Genomic DNA, 23941 nt, shown 5'->3' with positions numbered 1-23941 from the left:
CAACCTGGGCTGTTGCTTCTGACAAGAAGGCTCTGGCTCATCTCCCCATCCATCCATTCAGAAGAAGAAGAAGGGCCCAAACTCTGGTCTGGAGTTATTCCTGGTGAATCCCTGGAGGCTGTGGGGGGATGCTCCCCAGAGCTGTGACTGGCAGGGGGCCGCCCCACCCCTTGCTCCTGCTGCAGGAGCTGCAACTTCTCCTCCAGCTGCTGGTGCAACAGCTGCTGACGCTGCTGCTCTCGGTTCTGTTGCTGTTGCATTTGCTGGGTGGGAGGTAAGAATTAATAATAATAATAATAATAATAATAATAATAATAATAATAATAATTTATTTGTACCCCGCCCATCTGGCTGGGTTTCCCCAGCCACTCTGAGCGGTTTCCAACAAAGATTAAAAATACATCAAAATGTCACACTTTAAAACTTCCCTGAACAGGGCTGCCTTCAGATGTCTTCTAAATGTTAGGTAGTTGTTTATCTCTTTGACCCCTGATGGGAGGGCATTCCACAGGGCGGGCACCACTACCGAGAAGGCCCTCTGCCTGATTCCCTGTAGCTTTGCTTCTTGCAGTGAGGGAACCGCCAGAAGGCCCTTGGCACTGGACCTCAGCGTCTGGGCAGAACAATGGGGGTGGAGACGCTCCTTCAGGAATGAAACACACCACCCATGTCTTTAGCCCCTTCCCTAGTTTGGGAGTGGGAGGGCTACCTGGATCCTGGGCTGCCTGGATCCTGCCACAGAGTACACAGGTATTGGGATTTGACCTCCGAGGCAGGATTTAGCATTCCAAAGTTTCTAGTCCTCATTGCTGTGCAGACAGCAGGTTCCCTTCCCATCATGGCGCAGGTGGCAGGGCTAATATAAGAACATAATTAGAGCTCTGTTGGGTCAGGCCAATGGCCCATCTAGACCAGTGTCCTGTTCTCACATGGGCCACCAAGATGCCTGTGGGAAACCCACAAACAGGATTCAAGGACAGGAGCACTCTTTCCCCCTCCTGCAACTGGTATTCAGAGCCATTACTGCCTCTGACCATGGAGGTACAGCATAGCCCTCATGCCTAGTAGCCACCGAGAGATAGCCCTCAGGACTATGGATTTGTCACATCCTCCTTTAAAGCCACCCAAGTCGGTGGCCATCGCCACTTCCTGCAGGAGTGAGTTCCATAGTTTAACAAAGAAGCACGTTCTTCTTTGAAGTCGAGGGCTGATCTCAGGGCAGGAAAAGTGGGTGGCCAGGGGGGACTAGAGAGCCAGGACTCACTGCTGTGTGTGTGTGGGGGGGGGGACAGTACTTCCTAAAGGGGAAAAAGACCAAAGCCCACTCACCCAGAGGAGGAGGAAGAAGAGCCCCCCGCCCAGGAACACAGCAGCCACGCCAGCCGTTGCCAGCTCCAAGCGGCTGAACCCAGGGTAAATCTCTGTCTGCTCCATCTCCAAGCGGGGGTCTGTGCTGTGCCAGCCATCCTCAGCATGTGCCCTCTGGCTATGTGAGGCCAGGAACTGAAACAGGCAAATGCCATAAATAATGATAAGCAAAACATACCCCTGTACCTACATATTAGGCACACAGACACCCTTGGCAAGTCTGCCTTCTGGAGTGTCCTCTCTTGCCATCCAGACCCCCACCCTGTCCAAGCACACACACTCCATTCTCTATCACAGAAGCAGCTTTAGCACTCACACACACACCCCACCCTTGCTCCGCTCACATCATCAAAGAGGGTCCTGGGAGAGGAGCTGTGGGACAGGATGAGCTCTGGGCTCCTCCGCAGAGTCTGGGGGAAAGCTCTCAGCATGGTGGTGTGGACCACAGGTGGCAACTCGTGGTGCCCTGCGGGGAAATAAAAGATTCTGCTTTATTTGTGGTTCTGCAGGTAAAGGTAAAAATGTAAGGGACCCCTGGATCATTACGTCTGGTCAAAGGCGACTATGGGGTTATGGCGCTCATCTCACTTTCAGGCCAAGGGAGCCGGTGTTTGTTCGCAGACAGCTTTCCGGGTCATGTGGCCAGAATGACTAAACCGCTTCTGGCGCAATGGGGCACCGTGACAGAAAACAGAGCGCACGGAAACACCGTTTACCTTCCCGCCACAGTGGTGCCTATTTATCTACTTGCACTGGCGTGCTTTTGAACTGCTAGGTTGGCAGGGGCTGGGACAGAGCAATGGGCGCTCACCCCGTTGTGCGGATTCGAACCGCCAACCTTCTGATCGGCAAGCCAATCTGCAATTCTTGCCCAATGGAGTCACGTTGCTGCTGCTTGAGGGGGCATCCTGGAGCCATAGCAGTGGTTCCCAAAGTGGGAGATATCATCACTTCCCCATTTCTTTTGTATGCAGAGCAAAATTTTAAAAAGGGGGCCAAAGCTTCATAGTGTGTGTGTGTGTGTGTGTGCGTGTGTGTGCGTGTGTGTGCTTGCCTGCCTGTTTAGGGAGGAAGGGGACCCACCGATAAGAAGCCACTGGCTGTGGGGGATGGTGATGCTGCCCTGCGGGTACTTGACGCTCGTGCTGGGCGTGATCTCGCACTCGCCAGACTTCTGGATCGTCACGTCTTCCGTGGTGGGGCCACTGCTGCGGGCCAGTGTCAGCCCCTGAGGCTGTAGCAGGTGGGGACACACAAAAAAGTTCTGTGAGCACTCTGCTCCTCCTCCTCCACCTGCCCAGGGCCACCCAAGGGGTGAAGAGGACACTCACAACAAGAGCTGTGCCCTTGTGCACCAAGGACGTCAAGGCGTAGAAACCTGCAGCGTACTTGCCCACGTACAGTGTTGGCCTAGAAAATTGGGGAGTGAGGTGGAGAGGGTGCACATCAGTCACACCGTAGGGCAAAGCTCAACATTCTAGCAGAGAACTGCCAGCACAACCTGAGCAGTCTCGCGCTTGCTGTGGATTAAGCCTGCGGAACTCACTGCCACAGGACACCCCACCCCCCAATACCCACAGCAGCTGAGTCTTGGCAGTGAAGTCCTTCGTGGATTGGTAGTTCCAGTGGATGAAGAAATGAGTGTCTTGGGAGCGCAGGACGAGGTAGCGCAGACTCTCCACGGCAACGTTGAGGTAGGGCATCCGCCGCAAGCTGTCCTGGCGCCAGGTGTACATGCCAACCACAGGGGAGCCGTAGTCCTGCATCCACAGCACCTGCCCACTCTCCTTGCCAACCGTCACCAGCAGGCCGTCTCCGCTAGAGGCAAAGTGGGCCATTTCTGGGCAGAGGGTGAAGGTTAAGGAAAACCAGTAAGTGGCTTCCCTGAACAATGTTATCTCGCTTTCCAGAGGGGTAGTTCCTGGTGCATCTGGTAAAATGGTCTGCAGTCCGTGCACATTTATGATGTAAGAAGAAAAGGTTGTCTTTAATGGGCCACAAGACTCTATGTTGCATACCCTCCAAGTGTCCTGACTTTCCAGGGACAGCCCTGGAATTATGAAAACAATCCCAGCTTCTGATTTGATCCAAGAATATCCCTATTTCCCTCCTCCCAGCAACGCTGCCACTGAGCTCCGGGAAGAGGATGAACCAGAGCTTGCCCTGAGCGATGGCCGTGGCAGCTGTGAGGAAGCATCCCACTGCCTCTCCATGGCTGCTGCTGCCAGCCTCTTCCCTTGGGCAGCTTGTAGCGGTTGCTGGAGATCAGGCAAGGAGGAGGAGGAGAGGTTGCTGTCACTGAGGCCCAGCCCAGCATGATGCCCCAGCTCAGAGGGGCAGGCAGAGGGCAGGCCCACCCTGGGTGGGAAGAAAGGGGGAGCAGAGTGCAAGGAGTCTTGATTTTTTTTTTTTAATTAAATGCTTTGTGCATTCACATCTAATCTCACCCCTTTAAAAAAATTGTGTACTCGTGTGGCTTTCTCTTTTTGTAAATCTACCAAACAATAAAATCAAATAAAAATGGGGTTAATGGGTTTTCTTAGCATGGTGGAGTGCGTGTGAGCTGTGTCCCATTGGTGCTGTGGTGGTGGAAATGCTCGGGGGTGCAGGATAAAAAGAGGGGGTTGAGGAGGGTCACTTCTGGGGCACTTGAAGCAATGCCAACCTTCTCTTTGCAAAGCCAGCTGCGAAAGAAAGTTGAGGGTGGGGTGGAGTGTGTGGGGGAGTTATGGGTGGGGGGAGCTGCACCCCCTAGATCCACAAAAATTATTGAAAAGCATAGAAAGTAGTCAGTTAGCTGAGGTTCTGCCTCCCCCAGCAGAAGCCTCCCTCCCTCCAATGAAAGCCTGCCGCCTGCAATGTCCTCTTTTTGGGGTATACAGTGGACACTTGGGTTATGAACGTAATCCATGCGGGATGCACGTTTGCAACCCGCAGTGTCCACAACCTGCAGCGGCACATCTGCGCATGCACGGGTTGCGATTCGGCACTTCTGTGCATGCGCAAAACGCAATTTAGCACTTCTGCGCATGTGCGACGTCCGAAACCCAGAAGTAACCCATTCCAGTACTTCCGTGTTTTGGTGGTCCGCAACCAAAAAAATGCAACCTGAAGCATCTGTAACCCAAGGTATGACTGTATTTACTCATGGTTTCCCCAAAAAAGCTCAAAAACTTGGGGGGAAGGGGTGATATTCTAAAAGAGGCTCAACAACTTTGGCTACTCCCCTAACAACCCTGGCTACGCCCATGGATGGACCCACATCACCTGCCCAGCCAAGGCCCTTCTCTTTTGCCTTTCCAGTTACCCACCGTAGTCATTGTTCTGGTCCTGAAACGGGACAGAGTACTCGAGGTAGGTGGCGTTCCAGCGCAGGTGGCGGGACTTGGTGTCATACATGGTGATGATGTACTCTGCAGGCGGAAAATACCTGGTGTGGTCACAGAGCCTGTCACATCCCACCCACTTCCAGGAGCAAGGCACATTCAAGGCCTGCATGTTCTTGACCGCACCAGCATTGGGCAAATGGTGTGGATATCTGCTTCCTGTGGGATTCTGCTCAGGAGCCAAGAAGGGAGTTCTTGCTCCCTTCTGCAATAAACTATTACGTTTACAAGCCAAAAAGGGAACCCAGACTTACGAGTGCGTCCAATGTAGAGCAGTGGAGTTTGGGGGCACAGACCATCCCAAGCCTCGGTAGACAGTGTGGTCTGCTTCTTCCCAGATGTTGGATCTACGACAAACCACGTGTCCTCTTTTTTCCCTGGGGAAATTGCAGTGGGAAGAGGGATTTTTGCTTGGTACCCATTGCAGGTAAAGGTAAAGGGACCCCTGACCATTAGGTCCAGTCGTGGCTGACTCTGGAGTTGCGGTGCTCATCTTGATTTACTGGCCGAGGGAGCCAGCATACAGCTTCTGGGTCATGTGGCCAGCATGACTAAGCCGCTTCTGGCGAACCAGAGCAGCGCACAGAAATGCCGTTTACCTTCCCGCCGGAGTGGTACCTATTTATCTACTTGCACTTTGACATGCTTTCGAACTGCTAGGTTGGCAGGAGCAGGGACCAGCCATCCCATAAATGGGTGGGTGGCTATAGGCATAATCCGCCTCATTATATCTGAATGTGCACAGTGGTCCACACAAGCTCATGCCTTATTTCTAAACTGAGAAGGGCTGGGGATCAAATCTCCTTCTCACTTAAGAAATCTATTTGTTTATTTCAGTGGTTCCTGAATTTTTCTGGGCTACTGCCCCCTAGGTTCCCTAAACTCATCCCCTATGCCTCCTACGCTGCAGTATAAAAAGCATTATTCAGAATAGTGGTTTGCATGACCCACCGAGGAAGATAACAACACAATAACATTCAAAACAGGAACCATTAATGGCACATTGATTCAAAATCCAGTTAAAACCGATTTGTTTAATTAATTCAAGAAAACCTGATGAGTTTGATCCTTTAATGCCGGTTTTTCAAAGTGTGAAAAGTGCACCTGTCTGCCACCCCCTTGTCTCTCAGCTCCACCCCCCAGGTAATCCCACCCCCACTGGATTTTATTTGATAAAACTGTGTACACCACTTCATTGTAAATAAAACCTCTAGGATGATTGTTCTTCTGACTTCCTACAGTCCTTCATTGGTGAGGGAAAGGAACTCCACATGTACTCAGAGGCACTCTGATTCAAAATGCAAACAGGCTCCACAATAGCCTCTGCATCACATACTTGCTCGGCCATCCAGAATCTAACTAGGATCCTAATTGTTGCGTAAGTTGACTGTTGTTGCTTTAGTTCTCTGCACACCACTTAGAGATATATCTTATATATTAAGTAGTACAGAATTTTTAGTAGTTATCATCATCATCATGCCCTGACTCACAGCTGCCCCACACATCCCACCAGCTTATACCTGTGTAGAGAATCCCATCGGAGCTTCGGCAAGGAGAAGACTGGACCAGCTCAGGGATGGTGAAAGGCAGCTTCTGTAGCAGAGACAGATGGACTAAAAGTAAAAAATGCAGCCCAGGGCCACCTCCCCTTACTTTGAGGGGGCCCTCCTGTGCTAGAGAGCCAGCCTGCCTCCCCTAGAGCCACCCAGCCTCCCTCTACTGCTCCCAGGCCACTCACCATAAGGCCTTCCTTGTTCTTGCCTCCCAGGACATACAAGCTGCCATCATTTGGGTCTGGAAGAAATGCTGGCCTGAGCCAGGAACACAGGCGAAAGACAACAGCTGCTCAGTTGCTGCTGCTCCTCTTCCTCTGGGCAAAAGTGCTCCCTGCCCCTCTGGGCAAGTGGCTACTTTGCTACGCTCAGAATTACAACTCAGGGGATCCACACACACCCCTCCACCGATTCACATACCACCAGCCAGCAGGCAATGCATCCCGGAGCCCTCTGACAGCACCGCAGTCTGAACTTGGTACCCAGAGCAGAATTTGGCATCGGGAAAAGCTCAAAATTCATGCTTTTCCATTCATTTTAAAAATCCCAACATTTGTGCAGATTTCACAGAGCTGATTCTCACAGCTGTTGTCTGGGCCCCTGGAGCAGTAACTGCTCTCTTATTTTCCCTGATGGTTTAAGTACCATTTCCAAACCTTTTACCCCACCTCTCTGTCTCTTTCCTCTGCCTCTGACACCAGGGGTGGGGAACCTCATGCCCAGGGGCCAAATGTGGCCTCCCAAGCCTCTCCATCCCACTCTCCCCAGGCCACACCTCCTATCCCAAGGCCACACCCCCACCAGCCCTGCTTCCCACTCTTCCTTACCAGACTTGAACCCTGATAATGCCGTTCCCTTGCCTGGATGGAAGATAGAATGGTGTGAGTTTGTAGCAACTAACCTGGTGCCCAGAGGTGAAATCTGCATTTCTTGCCATGCCCACTCTTGCCTATGGCTCTGCCCACCATAGAAGAGCATCTGCCAAGAGGGTTGCCCCAAAATGAAAATGGCTTTTGGGCTGAAAAGGGTTCCTTATTCTTGTCCTACAACATCTGCATCTTGGAAAGGGGCCAGGAAGGTGGGATGTACAAACAAACTACATCTGGGTTACTCTTAGGGCATGGAAAGAGGACGCTTTTGGCTGTCACCTCCAGACAAAACTGGGAACCCATCTGGCTGGCTTGCTGAAGCCCTTGGGAGTCAGGCTGTGGATTGGGAAGACAGCTGTTCCTACCAAGGGGAAAGCACCCCAGCCCTTCTCCTGCAAGAGGCTACACTCACTCTGCCACGTAATCCGGCACCTGCAGAGGTGGATCTGGAAGGAGAAAGTGGAGGGGTGCTTACTCAGATGATTATTATTATTATTATTATTATTATTATGCCCAGCCCTGCAAGGTGAGAGGCACCTAGCCAATGCCAAACTCCAACCCAGCATCCATGGGTTTCTGCTGCTACTCACCATCCTTCAGGGTCCACTTGACATCTCCTGTCTTTCTGCTCACTGCGTGGAGGTTCCCGTCAAGGGTTGACACGAAGAGCAGCGTTTCTGCAACAGTGGGTGTGCTGCCAGCAAGACACTGGGGGGTGGGGGCAGGCCAGGAAGAGATGAAGCGGGGTGAGTTTGGAACACAGAGCCACAGCAAGGTCCTTTTCCTGCCTTCTTCTGCACAGTCGCTCCAGAGGGTGGTCCTGTGCTGCAGCTTCCACCTCTTCCTTACTATCAGGGTTACCCTAGTAGAACTCAACAGCCCCATCTCAACAGGCACCAGACAGCACTGCAGAGCCAACTAGGTGGCTGACTTGGTGCATGGTGGTAGACCAGATGACTCTTTGGGTCCCTTCCAGCTCTTCTGTGATTCTACGACTCAGTCTAAGGCAGCGCAAGCAAAGCATGTTCTCAGGAGCAGAACATGTGCTTGGCATGCAGAATCTCCCAGGTTCAGCTCCCTCATGGCATCTGCAGGAAGGGTTGGGGAAAGTCTTCCCCGAGACCTGCTGCTGCTGCCAGTCAGTGTAGGCAGTCCTGAACTAGATGGACCAATGGTCTTCTCGAAACTTGATTTGAGTGTCTTGGTGGTCCTGCCTGCAGCCTCCAACCCTGGCAGCAGAGCCTTCCCCAGTAAAAGAGAGAACCTAGTTTTGCCAGCCAAAACGGGGAGTGGGGAGGAAAGGGGACCCTGTGGGGAGCATCAGATGGCACCCAGTGATCACATCCACCCCATATTTCTGAAGCGCTCCTATGCCACTCAGAGAGGCATGGAGCACAGTTAAGCCCTGGAACCTGCTCCTGCAGATGGGCTTTAAAAGAGAATGGCATAGATGGCTTTAAAGAGGATTGGAGAAATCCATGGAGGGCTATCAATGGCTAGTAGCCAGAGTAGCTATTCTCAGCCTCCTTGGTCAGAGGCAGCAATGCTTCAGCTGCTGGAAAGCACAGGAGGAGAGAGGCCCCTTGTGCTGGGCTCCTGCTTAGGGGTTTCCCATTGGGGCATTTGGTTGGCCCCTGTGAGAACAAGAGGCTGGACTAGATGCGCCATGGGCTGATCCAGAAGGCTTACTCCCAAGATACCTGAAGAAACGAGTTCCCACGCTTTCTCGGGGAAAGGAACAACAAGGCTCCAAGTGGTTTGTTTGTGTGTGTGACATTCGCCCACCCCACGACCCCGCTTCCGGGTCTGCAAGAGAAATCCCTGCAGCAGGGGACCTGCCACATTCGGGCGCATTCCTGGAGGGCAACAGCCGGACTTCTGCCAGCTCACCTGCTGCGCCCGTCCGCCAACTTCAGCCGGGCGCACCCTTTGGGCAAACAGCTTAGCAAACACGGCGGTGGAGGGGAGAGTGAGAGTCTTCCTTCTCCTCCTGCTCCTCCTCCTCGGGACCAGGAGGAGAAAGCCAGCCTTCTCCTCAGGGTGGGGACCCTGCTGTCTGAAAGCGCCCCCATTTCCACGCCCCCCTTTTCTTTTTGTCCTCGCGAAGGACTAGCACCTTGGCGGGGCCGGCATCATGCTCTGCTTCAGGAAAAGAAGACTTAGGGGAGCAGGAAAGAAAGCCGTCTCCTCTTGTCTTCAAGGGCTCCGGGACTCAGGAGAGCGCTGAATGGTGTTTTTTTTTGGGGGGGGAGGGTGGATTGCTCCGCGGGCTTCCAAGTTGGCAGAGTCAGCCCACGGCGGGGAGAGGGGGGTCTGTCCCAACGCCCTACAGGGGGGAAGCCTTGGGCATCCCGACAGCATCTCCCACCAGCCCTGGGCTTAGGATCCGCTCCACTCCTGCAGCTGGGCTCGGCTGGGGCTGGTGGGCATCACATCTTAGGAGGCGACACCCCACGCCCCACACAGCCTTACCTGGGCTAGCAAGGCGCCGAGGAGGAGGAGGAGGAGCAGACGCGGTCCGCGGGTGCCCCGTCGGGGCTGTTGCTCCGGAGAGTGGCGCATGACTGCTCTTGCCGCGGGTTTCCGGGCATCCTCCTCCTCATTTGTTCCAGGGGCCGCGACTACAGCCGAGACCCCCGCAAGCCCGACGCCCCGGCTCCATTCCGGCAGGTTCCGCGCAGGGAGGAGCCGGACCTGCCACGCTACCGCCTTCCCGGGCTCTGCTGCCCCACCTGGCACACGCCTCCGCCCCAGATCCGGGTCCCTGCCCTGCCCTGCCGGGACCAACAGCCAGGAGGACGGGGCTCGCTGATTTCCCCTTCCCAAGCACTCCCCCCCCCCACCGCCCACCGCCAGTAGAATAGGCACTCTGCACGGGCCCAGAGGCACACAGAGGATTTCAATTCTTTATGAGGATGGCTGCTTTTGCAAACACACGTGCATGTGTGTATGAGAGATAGAGATTCCCATTTCTGAGGGTCAGGGCTTTCCATTGCTCAGACCCTGCCAGAACCAGGAAGTGGGACATGCTGGGCAGGGTGGTAAGGAAGGCTGCTGGCACTAATGAAGAGAGCAGAAGGAAGCAAAGGCAACAACCGAGCATATACAAAGCGCAGAGTGGGCATGTGCAAAGAGCCCTTCCTTTTTTGAGTTTGGAAAAAAGAACAGCCCTTTCCCCAATTCCAGAACCCCTCCTCAAATGGCATTTTGAACTCCAGATCCCCCTCCCAGTGAAAGTAAGGAGAGCTGGGTTATGAGCTGGCAGTGCTGCTCTCACACACCTTTTCAGATACAGCCTTGAAACCACAATCTGCCCACAGATCTCACTAGCAGGAAGTGCTGAACAAAAAACTGCGCAGGCAGAGAAGGAAACAGATTGGAAGGACTGTACAAGGCCAACCAGGAACCTGTCTGTTTGGCCTTCACTCCTTAGTTGCATGAACAGCTGCCCAAGACCAGTCCAGCAGCTCCAAGATGTAATATTAAACTTCCCACCTTTGTGCCCAACCAGTGGCGTAGCGTGGGTTGTCAGCACCCGGGGCAAGGCAAGTAATTTGCGCCCCCTAACCCGTGGATTTGCGCCCCCTAACCCTAACCCCCAGATGTTGCGCCCGGTGCGGCCGGCCCCCTGCACCCCCCACGCTACGCCACTGTGCCCAACACAGAGTAGCTTTTTATCCACTCAACAGGGATGCCAAGTACTCCTTCACACAGTGCAGAGTTAAAATTATGGAACTTGCTCCCACGGGAGGCAGCGAATGATGTCCACCAACTTGGAGGTCTTCAAAATAAAATTGGACAAATTTGTGGAGGAGAGGGCTATCGATGGCTACCAGCCATGGTGGCTATTGCTTTGGATCTACTGGAATACCAGTTGCTGGAAATCACAGGAGTGTTATTGTGCTCTGGTCCTACTAGCTGGCTTCCCATTGGGGCATCTGCTTGGCCACTGTGGGAATAGGATTCTGAGCCAGATGGGCCACTAGCCTGTTCCAGCAGGTGGTTCTTATGTTCTTAAGTATTATTTCACCTACTTAGTAATTTAGCGATACTTGCAATAAGTATTATATGTGAGGATCCCCAGCAAAGATGCGTTTCTCTACCAAATATCCTCACTGCTGAAGGGGTGGGGGGTGGGCTTTCATCGCTCAAAGCCTGCCTTATATGGAGTCAGACCAATGGTCCATCTAGCTCAGTATTGTCAACACTGACTGGAAGCAGCTTTCTGAGGTTTCAGGTAGCGAGTCTTTCCCAACGCTACCTTGAGATGCCATCCTCCACATCTCCAACCCCCCCCCCCAAATTCAATAGCATTATGTGAGACAGGTACCATGTGAAAAACCACTCAACACAACCAAAAGTGTTCATTATCAAAGTTTAATTGACAAGACTGATTGATCTTACAGAATAGAACAAGGAGAATAATTGCCGGACAAAGTTACACTTAAAAATATTTCAGCAGTGCACGTCTAAGACTTAATGTTCACCCAGCCTCATTCATGCCTTCCTGTTCCCATAACCGGCCCTGGAAATGATAAACTGCTGCTCTGCAGAGGACCTGGGATGAGGGTGAATCAGGCTGGGCTATTTGGGATAGACACACTGCCTGCCTAGCTTCTGTCCATGCAAGGAACTGGCTAAGATTCAGAGGGCAGGCACATGATGGCGCAAGAGAAATTCACCCCAGCACAGGGCAACTCTTCACATAGGAAGGGATACTAGGGGAGATGAGAGATTTCCTGATACTGAACACCAAGATCCCAGCCCCTGAAATGCATCCATACCAGTGTTAAACAGGTCTGTGTGTACATGTGCATGCCAACCACACCCCAGCTGGCTGCTTTCACTGCTTGGGCCCTTCTTGGGCGCTCCATTTACTTGTGAAGCTGCCCACAAGGGGTGGGCATGATGTGGGCAGGTCATTCTTGTCTGTTGGAAGGTCTGGGAGACTAGGAGGGAGGAGGGCAAGTGGTGAAAGCCTGTCCTGTAAGACCAAACAGCTAGCATGTGTCCGTGCTGGGAGAAGGGCATATTGAGGTTCCCTATGGCTGCAAGTCTGAAGGTGGAGAGTTCTCCAAATATGGCACCTTGGGTGGGAGAAATGCATTGCACAACAGAACCTAGATTTTTGGCCCTGGTTAAGAAAATGGAAAGAAAATCAACAACTCAGCAAGAGCAAGATTAGCCCTGGAACACCACCCCCGTTTCCTAGGCACCAAATGCAGAGTAATTTCCTAATCACCAGCATTACATGGGATGTTTCTGCTCCATGAGATTGAGACAAATTCCTTTCCCAACCAGAGGTCATCCAGATGTTTTAAACATCTCCCATGATGGCTAGGGCTGATTGATGCTGTAGTCCAAAACATCTGGAGTATACGTGGTTGGGGAAAGCAGGGGAAAACATGAGGCTATGCGTTTTTTTTCTCCTGGCAGTTTTTTTTTAAAAAAAGAACTGAAAATCTGCCTCAAAAAGGATGGAGATCATGGGAGTTGTGAACGGAGATATGCTCCCAAGGTGGTTTTTTCATTAAAAAATACCCACAGGGGAACACCCACCCACTTCTTTGTGTCTGCTGAAGCCTTCCCTAATAAGCAGTCCAAAGCAGCACCTGTAATCTAAAGTCAAGTCCTTCGATATTTCCTTCCACTAAGAAGAGACACCTCATTTTCCACTCAGAGACACTTTAAGAAGGTACACACACAAGCAAATGTTTTCCAACAGGCTCATTAAATGATCTGAATATAACCTGCATGTAAACATGGCACCAGGGAGGCTTTTAAGCAGCGATGCTTTCAAGCTGCAGAAAGACACTCCCTCACAGAAAGGGATTGCAGTTTGGAAGCAAGCAGAGGCAAAGAATGATATCTCAGGCAGCAGGACAGGGCAGACAATGAAGGGGGAAAACAAAAACACCAGCAGCATTAGGAAGCCAGTTCTACTGAGGCCGTCCAGTTCAGCCTTCTGCATCAATGTGGCTGCCCCTCTCTTGCACAGAAACCCAATTAATATTGGCATGCTGGAGGAAACTCAAGTCCCCCTCTCCTAAGCATATGGGGTGCAACGAGTTGTCAGATTAGGTACTCTTCCACAAGCTGGCGCTTTCCAGCGGTTTTGGACTGCAACTACCAGCACCTACAAGGGTCAGCCACACTGCTATCAAAATGTGTTCAATTGAATAGTCATAGAATCATAGAACTGTAGAGATGGAATGCACCCCAAGGGACACCTAGTTCAACCCCCTGCAAGGAAGGAATCACAGAGGGGTACAGATACACACATGGACTGAAAAAGACACAGCAGGATGTTGTGAATACGCAGCAAGCTTGAAAAAGCTGCTTGTTCGTAGTCAGTACCTGAAGCAAGAGCTGCCTCCAGGATCAAAGGTGGAATCGTTCATAAAGGCTCAAGTGGGGCTGGAGCTGCATTCCAAATGCCTAAAGATCAGAATAAGAACTCAAGCCAAGCTGAAGCTCTAGCCCTCTCACTAGGGAATCTTGCCCGATAACCCCAAGGGTTGGCTCCAATGTTAACTGTACTCAGAGGAGGCCCGTTGAAAGTAATGGACATGTGGTCTTTTGATTTCAATGGGTTTGCTCTGAGTTACAGCTGATGTTGGATACAGCGTCCCAGGTGTGTTGGGGGAGGTGGAAGGAGAGAGAAGAGGAGCCTGACAGGTTAAGAGAAAGGCACTCTGCTTATACTCAGAGGTAATTGCTTATATTTTCTTTACTTCTCAATTTCCAAGGCTTTCGTCTTGGCACTAAACACAGGTTGTGGGACTAAGTTCAATGAGGCCGTGGCTCAAACAAAGCCACAATGCAGATGTTAAAAGTTCAGATGGATCTTTAGGCTTGGGCTGAGTAAGTCCCCTGGGCTCCGAAGGCATCAGCCCATGATGCAGATAAATTTTTGAAAAATGGTTGAGCCTTGAGGAAGACTGGAGACTAAGAATTTGTGGCTTGCTTCTAGAGAGAGAAAAAGACAACAGATGCTTGAACCTAGAAATCATTTACCTATTCCATGCAGATGTTTCCCCACATCCCCAATTATGCAGACATGCCCTTCACATATAAAGACTGGAAGGCAACTGAAAGCATCAGCACATCATCTTATAAAAGGACAGACCATGTCAACCACGTTATCTGCACTTATGGCCCGTTACAAATTGTGCCTTTAGCTGCACAAATAGGAAGCACTTGGAAATTTGCAAGTACATAGTCACTTTTAAACTGCATGTTCCTGGGAAAGATTTGAACCACTTTAAGGTTAATTTTGGAGAGAAACCAGCCTGGCGCAAGTCCTTTGGAAACCTTCAGCTGCCCTTGTACACAAGGAAGCAAGCAACCCACTGTCAGGACTCCTATGCCATTTACTTGTATTGTTGCTCTGCCTTCTAGAGAGAAGCCATACTCCTTGAGAAGGTGGGTTGAAGCACTTGCGGGAAGGAGCTGGAGCGAACAGCCAAACAGTTTGGTATTGCACATGTCAGACTCCCTTCCACTTGTCACAATTAGCCACTACCTTCAATATAAGAACATTAAGAGGAACCAGGATGCTGGATCAGGACCAAGGGGGCCCATCAAGTCCAGCCTCATGTTCTCACGGAGGCCAATCATATACCCCAAAGGGAAGCCCACAACCAGGAATTGAGAGCAACAACACTTCCCTCACTCACAATTCCCAGAAACTGATATTCACAGGCGTAGTGCCACCAACTTTGGAGAGAGAACATAGCTACTGAAACCCTGAAAGTGCTCTGATGTCCCTCCTGTTCTCCTAAAGCAGGACCTCTCTAGAAAGCAGACCAAAAGAGAAAGACCAAAAGAGAGTGACCTCTTCTGCCCCTGCGCCACCTGAGCATCACTCGGTATAGTCCCCCTTGTGGGGGGAAAGGGACTCCTGCTCCTAAACAGCTGCCAACAATACAGATGTAAGGCACACACCTTCTTACAGCTTCCCACTCGTCCCCTAAAGCACAGACAACCTCAATACTAGTTGTAATTATTTGTGTGGATGCATCCCGTAAGGTCACTTTCATGGAAATGGAACAGACAGGGATACATGTTTGCAGAAGACAGGTGACATTGACACCAGATCTCTAATGTTTAGAAATGCTCACATCAAGTAGTCTTCTAATCCAGGAGGTACAGACCTGGGCCAGGGATGTTTTCAGGTGCAGCTAAAGCTCAGACTGAGGCTCACCCTCCATGCACAACAAAGGATGCTCACGATGGGCACCACAGCGATCAAAGAAAACCAGAGGCAAACGACCCTTGAATTGAACTACAGCACTAAGGAGAAGTATACCATGATAGACAGGTAGTTAAAAGACAGCCTTCCTTCAAAGGAGCCTGGGATGAGGAAATCAGAAGGGGGAAGAGCTGTAAGTGGTACAACGTCTGCCTTGCATGCAGAAGGTTCCAAGTTCAGTCCCCAATGGCACCGCCAATTAAGGCTGGAAAGACGCTTGCCTCAAACCCTGAACAGCCACAGCCAGTGTAAATACTGAACTATATAGACCAACTGTCTGATCTGGTGAATGGAGGACAAGTCCATTGGGTCTGGCCAAAGGTTGCCCATCTAGTGCAATCCTGTTCTCAAAGCAGCTGACCAAATTCCTGTGCAAACCTCCAAGCAGGAACATGAGCGCAGCGGCCCTCTGACCACTTGCGATTCCTAGCAACTGGTATGACAGCGTCTTACGTTCCCAATGCTAAAATTGCAGCCAACCTTACTCTGTAAGTATTGTATTTATGGTTACTAGTTGCCAGTAGGAGTTATGAGTTACTAGTAGAGATGTGTAAAATAATTGGGTACCCTAACACATATACTCAGGGTGGGGATACTGTAAAAACTTGGCATTTGAGGAAAGACTGAAAAAACTTATGCAATATTTTTCTACTACTAGGATGATGAATAAAAAGCCTTTGAAAGTAGCACTTGAAGGATTATAGTCAATTGACTGCTGCAATACTTCATGAATGAAATGCAGGATAGTTAGTACTAATAGCCTTGGGTTTAGGTTTGGTAAGAAAGAATTGCATAAATTTCAATTTCTCCAAATGCCTGTTTTTTCTCCAGGAAAACATGCCCTGACCCAACCATGGCATTAATATTTGAAGTTTTATATATCTCTATTCACACACCTGGTGATGTTTAGGAGTGGGGAAATCAATCATCAAAACCAGACTGGTCACTTCCAAAAAATTAGATGGCACAGAAGTCACAATTACTTCAAGGGTTCTTGAAATGTGCCCCCACCAGGCACAAAAAGATTTATACAATAGCTCAACAGAAAATAAGATGGCCAACTCAACTGAACAAGGGAGGTCTATGGATGCAATTTGTCTGAGTTGTTCTTAAAAGCATGAACCCCAGGGAACTTATCCTGAATGAGCTAGGCTGGAATGACAGTTCATTCTGGTTCAGTTCCTACCAGGATCAATGCAAATCATGATGTTAAGCCACACTCCAAGTTCACCTAGGCAAAGACTCAAGGAACACCTGCTTGGAAGATAGGGTACAAGGACACCTAAGGGTCCCCCAAGTGGGCCAAGGAACAGGGTGATGGCCAGCTACTCACTTAGCTGAAAGCATGGTATAAAGAGCACCAAACAGAAAAAAACCTGTATTCTAAAGCAAATTCGTGTCTTCCACAGGCCACGCAGTGGACCAGAGTTCTGGTATAATGAACAAAAAGCAAGTGACTACCACTTTGTTCAATTTTAACCACCGTTTTATGGAAAAGTTGCTAAAACATTTGACAGTGCCACTAACCTCATATTAAAGGGTGTGAAGAATGTGCTCTCTTGCTGTGGATAACAGCTGCAAACCCAGCATCTCTAGAATGCGCAGGAGAGCACATATGTTCACACAGACCAGCCGTGTCTCTTTGAACACAGGGAGGGACCTACCTTCTGAGCACACTGAGGCAGCTGTGTGACTGTACACACATTCAGAAGTCCCACTGATGCTGGGGTGATACTGGATGCGGTCTGGATGCAGAGCAAATGTTATACGTAAAACAAGAGATAACAAACCCACAAGCTAGCTGCAAAGTAATTCTCGGTAACAACAGGGATAGCCAAGAAATGCTTCTTAAGGCAGTCTAGATCCCCCCAATAATGGTAGCAGAAAGGGAGAAAGAGAGAATGGCGGAACACAGAACAGAGTAAGCAACAGTCCAGCATGGCTGCAAGCCTCCTGCATTATTAAGCTTCCTTCCTCTCAGTAACAGGCATGAAAAACTCCACTAAAGAATCATTGCCAGCATCTGAAAAAGGAGTCAAGCATCTTTGGGTTAAGAGTGAGAGTTGTCCCATTTTGCTACCAGAAAAGCTACCAGGAAACTTAAGGACAAGGAAGATATGGCTTCTGAAACCCCAAGTTTGCATACCATTTAAAAGTTTTCTTTTAGTATTAAAAAGGAGAGAGAGAAACCTACTTCTCAAGCTCCCAGTCACAAGCGCATACCTCAAACAAACCATAATGCTTGTTAATGAAGAGTTACGAAAATATCTGTCTCTTGTCCAAATCATGTAGAAAATCCTCAGCGGTGTGTCAGCGTTTTTCTCCTTGCAGAAACAGAAAACCAGAAGGGCTACTACACCTGGCACAGTTAAAGTGTATTACACACAGTGGTTTGTGAATTAAGGTTTATTGATTTCCATCATATTTGCTTTTTGTTTTTAAATATGGTTGAAGCTGGGCTGCCGAACAAAGGCTGCTGCTGCACTTTTTAAGTTAAAAATAAACTAATGGCGAGAGATCCCCACCTCTGGCGTCCTCCCAGGCCTCTTTGAGATCGTATCGATAAGAAGTTCCAGGACGACCCATGTCCAGGCCTCTCCTAGCAGTGTCCTTAGGTTCATGTCAGTCTCCAGTGCCAGAGGTGAGCGTGCCTTCAAAAATACTGCCACTTCCCCAGCACTGTGTCCTTGATGGCATCGACGTATTGAGTAGGCACCCAATAGACCCAGTAGTAAGAGGCTTCAGTAGGACCCAGCTGGAAGGCCTGGAAGATGTGGGGAAAGAAGAACAGGAGGCTCAGGATTAAGGTCTCTCAAACTATGGCCACCTCATTCAACACTGGGACCAAGCTAGATTCAGCAGTTTCCTGAGGAGCAGCAGTTCTCTCTCTCAAAACATTGAAGAATATAAGAAAGGCCTGCTGGATCAGGCCAATGGGCCACCTAGTTCAGCATTCTGTTCTTCCAGTAGCGAAGCAGATGCCTCTTTTGGGAAACACACAAGCAAGATTTGACCACAAGAGCACTCTCTCCTCCTGTGGTTTTCAGCAACTGGTATCAGACACTTTCTGTTTATACATATTCAGGTGTTCAAAGTATTTCACGTACGTTATCCCCAAACCCTTACAACAACCAAACAATGTAGGCCACCACTAACACCAGCATCTCCATATTACAGACAAAGTAGTTGAGGCAGAGAATATTGGCTTGCCTCCAGCAAGGTGAATCTTAGCCGGATACTACTTTGTTCACACACAGAGACATTATGCATTTTGCCAACTGGGCTCAGACTTTTGAATATAAAAGCCAAATCATGGTTTGGTGCTTCGGGAAAGCTCTGTGCTCAAACACTGCGCCTCCCCCCCTGCCCCAGGTGTTCTGCTTCAATTATTTACTCCTGCACTTGTGCAAACCAGTCAGCTGCTGCATCCAAACTGTACTACAACTCCCATCATGATCATCCTTCTTGACCGCTGGCCATGCTAGCTGATGGGAGTTGTAGTTCAGAAACATCCAGAGGGCCACAAACACGCCCCTTGGTCCTCACTCAACACCAACTTCAGTTCTATTTGTGAGAGGAGGAAAGAGAAGGAGACGCATAAACTCTCCTTTCACGTGGCAAATAAACCAAAGAGTTAATGAGATTGTTATGTAAGTAGAGGCCCTGTGCCCCTGTGTGTTTCTGTCCACTGAAGGGAGAAGTACTTCCTCCGTAGAAAATAGAAGAGAGGCAGACAATTCACAGGAGTTCACTGAATGATGAGTCTTCTTGCAGGGTAAAAATCAGGGAATATGATCCTCTCTATGGAGAGTGCTGCATGAAGGGTACAGAAGGAAGAAAGGCTTCTCTCTGAATTAGCCCTTATGCTGACTGCTTTTGCTCATAGGAATGCAGTCTTCTCCTGAAACCCTGGGCTTAACATCTGCAAAAGTTCAGGTGCAGTTATTTGCAGAGGACCGTTCCTTACCATCATGTGATAATCCTCATGTCCTTCGATAGGTTCACTCACCACGTTCTTGATAGACCCCATGGGCAACTTTTCTGTTCTTTCTGCATTGAAATAAAACATGTCAACTTGGGCAGGATGACATTTCACACCATTCCTCCACTCTTCCTTCCAGAGCTTCTCCATCCCATCAGAATGTATGAAAAAGGAAAGGCTTTCTCAAAACCCACCAGCCTTAATACCTGATCCCAACAACCTCTCCTCTTCCAAAGAAGACCTTCCCTCCACCCCGAATGCTCTTTGCATCACTCAACTCACTGGAAGGATGGATGGATGGATGGATGGATGGATGAATGAATAAATAAATAAATAAATATATAAATGCCTTTCTTCTGCTAAGACAAAAGAAATTTATAAACCCCATATGCAGCTTAATCTTTAAAGTTCTTGCTGTTTCCCTAGTTCACCCCCTAAACCATTCCTGTGTCAAGAAATCAGATAGAATTAAACAAAACAAAAGCATGGTCTGTCTGCAAGACCACACAGCGACAAAATGAGAATGCATTTCAACCTCTTATCAGCTTATTTCCTCCCTATTTGAAGCTGGTCCAAGGCCAGCATAATAGAGTGTCACATTTCACATCTTTCCTAGTCAACAGATGTGCCTTTTTGCAAAAGGAGAAGATCCCCCTGCTGAGGCACTCAGATGGTCTCTCTCTTTCCCCAATGGTAGGGCCATTTGCCAGGCAGAGATGTGAACTACCAGGTGCCTGACCCTCCCCAGGTGGGCTGCTGCAAGAACAAGTGATGGTTTAAGTGCTCCTACTGCTAAGGAGTTGGATTGGGAAAAACCAAACCCCATGTAATGAAATTGGCCATTACTGCATTAGAATATTATTCAGTCATATCAGTAACCATTAAGAAGTCATAATACAGAGATTACACAACCACAGTTGTGACTGAGGCCAAAAGCACTTTGTGCCCATTAATTTCATCTGGTGAGAATTAAGCATGAGCTTAGCTGCTATTGAAACCAAATGGGACATACAACAGCTTAGTATGGGCTACACTGTGCCTGTTACTCTGTGTGAGGGTCAAAAACATCTAAACTAGTAAGCCCCATCTTTTAATGGAAAGCAGAGTGTAGCAAAAGTATGCTGCTCCTCAACTAGCCTTGTTAAATGAAACTCAGAAATACCCATAATTCCCCACAGACTCTTTAGCCCTTTCAACTCCACGCATCATGCCTGCTCAATCCAGTTTTGCATCTAAAGAAAGCCTGGGGCTGCAAACGAGCAGGAAGTGCAGCTTACAGAGCCAGTAAAACACTACACAGAGTTCAACCAGCCAGCCAGATCAACAAAATCTCTTTCTAAGGACCCTCTGTACTGCAAGTTCTGCTTTTAATGGTCCCCCACTCTGCCCAGCCCCTGTGCAATGTTCTGATATTTATGAGAACAGTGGTATATAAGTAAATAAAGTGCCACTGGTGTGTGCAGAATGCCCGCGCTTTCAGAGCCTCCCTCCAGGATGGTTCTTGGGACACAAGCAGCTCAACTCCCTACCACAAAAAGACTCCTGCACAACAGACACAAGGGGCACAGGCAGAGTATTAAACACTAAAGTGCCACAAAAGCCCTCATATATTAGGTAGGTCAAACCCTTCAAGCAGGCCAAATTATTGATTGGCCAAAGATGTACAGGAAATGCACTCTAGGGTATCTAAATCACCAGTGCCTTTTCCGCGCAAGCTTCACATGAACTGTAGCATGTTTCTACCTGTTGGTCCCCCCAAAGTATATAATTTTGAGCACCTACCTTTAGTGCCAATCCAGAGCTGATCTTGTTCGAGTTTAAAGGTGAGCCGCACTTTTCCACCCGACTTGTTGTACATGCCCGATAAAGGAACAGTTGGCAGGCGCTCCTAAGAAGTCGAGAACAGAGGTCTTCTGTGAACAACAGGAAGCTTCTGCCAGCTTTACAGCACAAAGTTAAAAAAGCCACCCTCCTCTACAGGACACAAGTGTAGGAAAGAAGGAAGAGCCCCAGAAACTGCCACTGGCTCCTATGGACCTCGACAATGATACAGCCTACTCACACACCTGGGCACCCTTGACAGAAGGCATCACATCTTCAGGTTTTCCTTTATCTAACACTTTCCTGTGTTGCTGTAACAAAGCGGAAATAAAAAATAAACATGACAAAAGCCTAGAAGATTTTCCCATCTACCTACTTGCTAGCATACTGAGATTTTTAAGAATTTCAAGAAGATACACAGGCAACTAGTTACCTCTTATCTTAGCCACACAATCCAAATGCAATCAAGAAATGCATAGTATGTATTCTATCTGTAGTTATAAATTCACACACTTCCCTAAAATTCAAGAGTTTACACCACAACTTTGGTGAAAACTATCACGTTAGTAACTTTGCAGAGGAAAGCATGAAAAGGTCTCACAGAGATTCCCGCCTCGAAACTGGCCAGTTGATAGCAGAATTAGCTATCGGCCAAAGGTGACAAAGGCCAAATTCAACAGGACTACCTAAAGGGCAGCACCATTTGGCTACAAAATGTTATTTATTGCTAAATTACAGTCACTACACTATCCGTTCCACTAAAGTTTAAATAGAGCTCAAATGGCTCTTCAACCTTGGACTTGCAGATAGTTTTTAGGCAACTTGCTCTCTCAGTTATTGGAGTAGTGATCTAACCAGAAGGCTGTTGCAGGAATTATCAAGATAAGGAGCTTCAAGTTAACCTGTCACTGAAACACATGGACCTCAAGGTCCTTCCTTTTAACTGGTCTATGGTCAAAAGGGGTACCCCCATTTTACCTGGGAGATCCATGTACACCTTCAGTCCAAACAAGCTACCTAGACTGGCAGTTGTAACCAACCTTTTGTCTGCAAAGGGGCTCCTTTTTGGTCTCTTCTGATTTCACTTCCTGCTGAGCAGCATCTTTTGGTGTGTTTACTGCCAAGACATCATTGATAGTTGAGCCAACCACCATTATTTTTGCTCCGTTGATCACTTTGATTTCCCGTAAAGTTTTATCCTCTGGTAGAAGTCCTTTGAACATGACCTTCTGCATTGCAGGTGGAAGGCCTAGCAAAGAAGGAATCAACAGGGAAGACTTTTTAACGGAGGAATTTCTTCCAGATATGATGGGAAGGTCACGTGGTAGAATTATCTCTCCATAAAACACAGACAGCCTCACCTGTGAGTGAGTGGATTTTCTGCTTCAGGTCAGCCCCTGTGTTATCAAGTGGGAACTTCAAGTCATACTTATTTTTGTTCCAGATAATTTTTAGCTCAACCAGCTCTTTCCCAATCTCAGAATCGCCGCCATTGCTGACAGAAGCCTGTGGGTCAGGTGGATCACTTTGAGGATCATCAGTGTCCAAAGGTTTCTCAGCAGAAAGAGGATCGCTGCCATCCCTGCAGTCTAGAGGCGGATTCTCAGCTTCTGCATCCATGCTGGTGTCATCCGAATCTGCAAAGAAAGGAAACAAATGAGAACAGCCCCCTTGAGAGAGGTGGGATCTGTATACATACACTCATTATGTGCTGTTTTGGGACAACACTCAAAATAAAAACAAAAACCCCCACCACTCCAGATTAAGACTTCAGTCAGGGCTGAATTATGTCAGTGGCAGGTACAGAGTCAGCTCAAAACACTCCCAACAGAAACTATTTTCTCTTTGTTGAATAGCACTTATCCTAGTACTGGAGTGTCTTCTCCACTTGTACCTGCTTGGTGAGCAGAACACTACTATCCTCACTCCTGTGCCTTGCAGTATTCCTCCCTACACCCCCCGCCTCTGCACCCGCCCCCAGTTTTGCGGGCCCAGCCTGTGTCAGGGCTGAAGCCAGGCGGACCTCGGCTACCCGCCTGGGAAACTCCCCTCCCTCGTGCCAGGGCGCCTCCCCCGAGAAAGACCCTCCGAAGCTTTCCTGGGTGGGTGGCGCTTTAGGAAAAAGTGGCTCAAGGCACGAGGCCGAGAGAGGGGAGGCAGGTGAGGGTGAACCTCCAGCCCAACCCAACCCAGCCTAGCCGCTGCCTCAAGGGGGGAGTTTGGGGCTGCCCTGACACGGGGAGAGGGAAGGCCGGGGGTCGCCCACCCCCAATGTGTACAGCCCAGGCCTTGCCCCCTGTTTCCCTCCGCGCGCCCCCGCCCCTGGCGGACCCCGCTCTCTCTCGCGCGCGCACCGGGGGTGGCAGAGGCGGCAGCCATGATGATTGTGTACAACCCGCCCGGGGGGGTGCCGGGAAAAGCGCCGGGCGGTCCGGATTGGCCTCCGTCGGCCTCCGTAGCCCGCCCCTTCCGCCTCGAAATCTTCGCTCGCCGGTCCGGATGTTTTGGACTACAGCTCCCGCCGCCTCCTTCTCCCAAGTCAGCCAGCCAACATGGCTGTTGTGGCGGCAAGGGCTGATGGGAGTTGTAGTCCAAAAGCCCGGCGGAGGGCACGAAGTTGGCGGAGGCTGCTCCGTCGTAGCGTTGAAGTTCCACGTGGTTTGGTTTTGTAAGTCGCCCAAGCTGGAGAGGCGGTGGAAAAGCCTTAA

At 49.6% G+C, this 23941-nt stretch overlaps 2 protein-coding genes across 6 annotated transcripts in view; both read right to left on the bottom strand.

The window, feature by feature from the left end:
• Positions 1–9946, bottom strand: part of ERN2 (endoplasmic reticulum to nucleus signaling 2) — a 269302-nt gene extending 259356 nt beyond the window's left edge. For 2 of the 4 annotated variants that reach the window (XR_014505006.1, XM_083413978.1), the window contains exons 1-13: positions 9649–9915; positions 7767–7884; positions 7589–7622; positions 6493–6565; positions 6275–6347; positions 5009–5131; positions 4680–4781; positions 2947–3208; positions 2700–2778; positions 2452–2602; positions 1713–1834; positions 1330–1503; positions 5–263 (exon numbers count right to left, since the gene is read on the bottom strand). Coding sequence is in view for 3 of the 4 variants with exons in the window: in XM_083413978.1 (XP_083270104.1) it covers positions 5–263; positions 1330–1503; positions 1713–1834; positions 2452–2602; positions 2700–2778; positions 2947–3208; positions 4680–4781; positions 5009–5131; positions 6275–6347; positions 6493–6565; positions 7589–7622; positions 7767–7884; positions 9649–9738 (1660 nt within the window). In the remaining variant the exon portion in view is untranslated. Of the gene's footprint in view, positions 1–4; positions 264–1329; positions 1504–1712; positions 1835–2451; positions 2603–2699; positions 2779–2946; positions 3209–4679; positions 4782–5008; positions 5132–6274; positions 6348–6492; positions 6597–7588; positions 7623–7766; positions 7885–9648 lie in introns of all 4 variants that reach the window. The other 2 variants (XM_083413980.1, XM_083413979.1) reach the window with 2 other exon arrangements.
• Positions 9947–11537: 1591 nt separating this feature from the next.
• UBFD1 (ubiquitin family domain containing 1) lies at positions 11538–23804 on the bottom strand. 2 transcript variants are annotated; one of them, XR_014504877.1, is made up of 8 exons: positions 23588–23763; positions 22595–22870; positions 22274–22482; positions 21479–21544; positions 21195–21300; positions 19398–19480; positions 13330–18194; positions 11538–13141 (listed from the first exon to the last, which is right to left on the bottom strand). XR_014504877.1 is itself a non-coding variant. In XM_083413233.1 (7 exons), exons 1-7 carry the CDS (start codon positions 23610–23612, stop codon positions 18084–18086), a joined length of 876 nt encoding a protein of 291 aa, XP_083269359.1. In that variant the 5' UTR covers positions 23613–23804; the 3' UTR covers positions 11538–18083. The 2 variants fall into 2 exon arrangements, 1 of the variants encoding a protein (XP_083269359.1); XM_083413233.1 differs by having other exon boundaries at positions 11538–18194; positions 23588–23804.
• Between the last annotated feature and the right edge of the window lie 137 nt (positions 23805–23941).

Source organism: Podarcis tiliguerta, assembly GCF_965153285.1.
Source record: "Podarcis tiliguerta genome assembly, chromosome: 14".
Taxonomy (NCBI): Eukaryota; Metazoa; Chordata; class Lepidosauria; order Squamata; family Lacertidae; genus Podarcis; species Podarcis tiliguerta.
The sequence above is the reverse complement of the archived record's forward strand: the minus strand, read 5'-3'. Positions and strand labels throughout refer to the sequence as shown.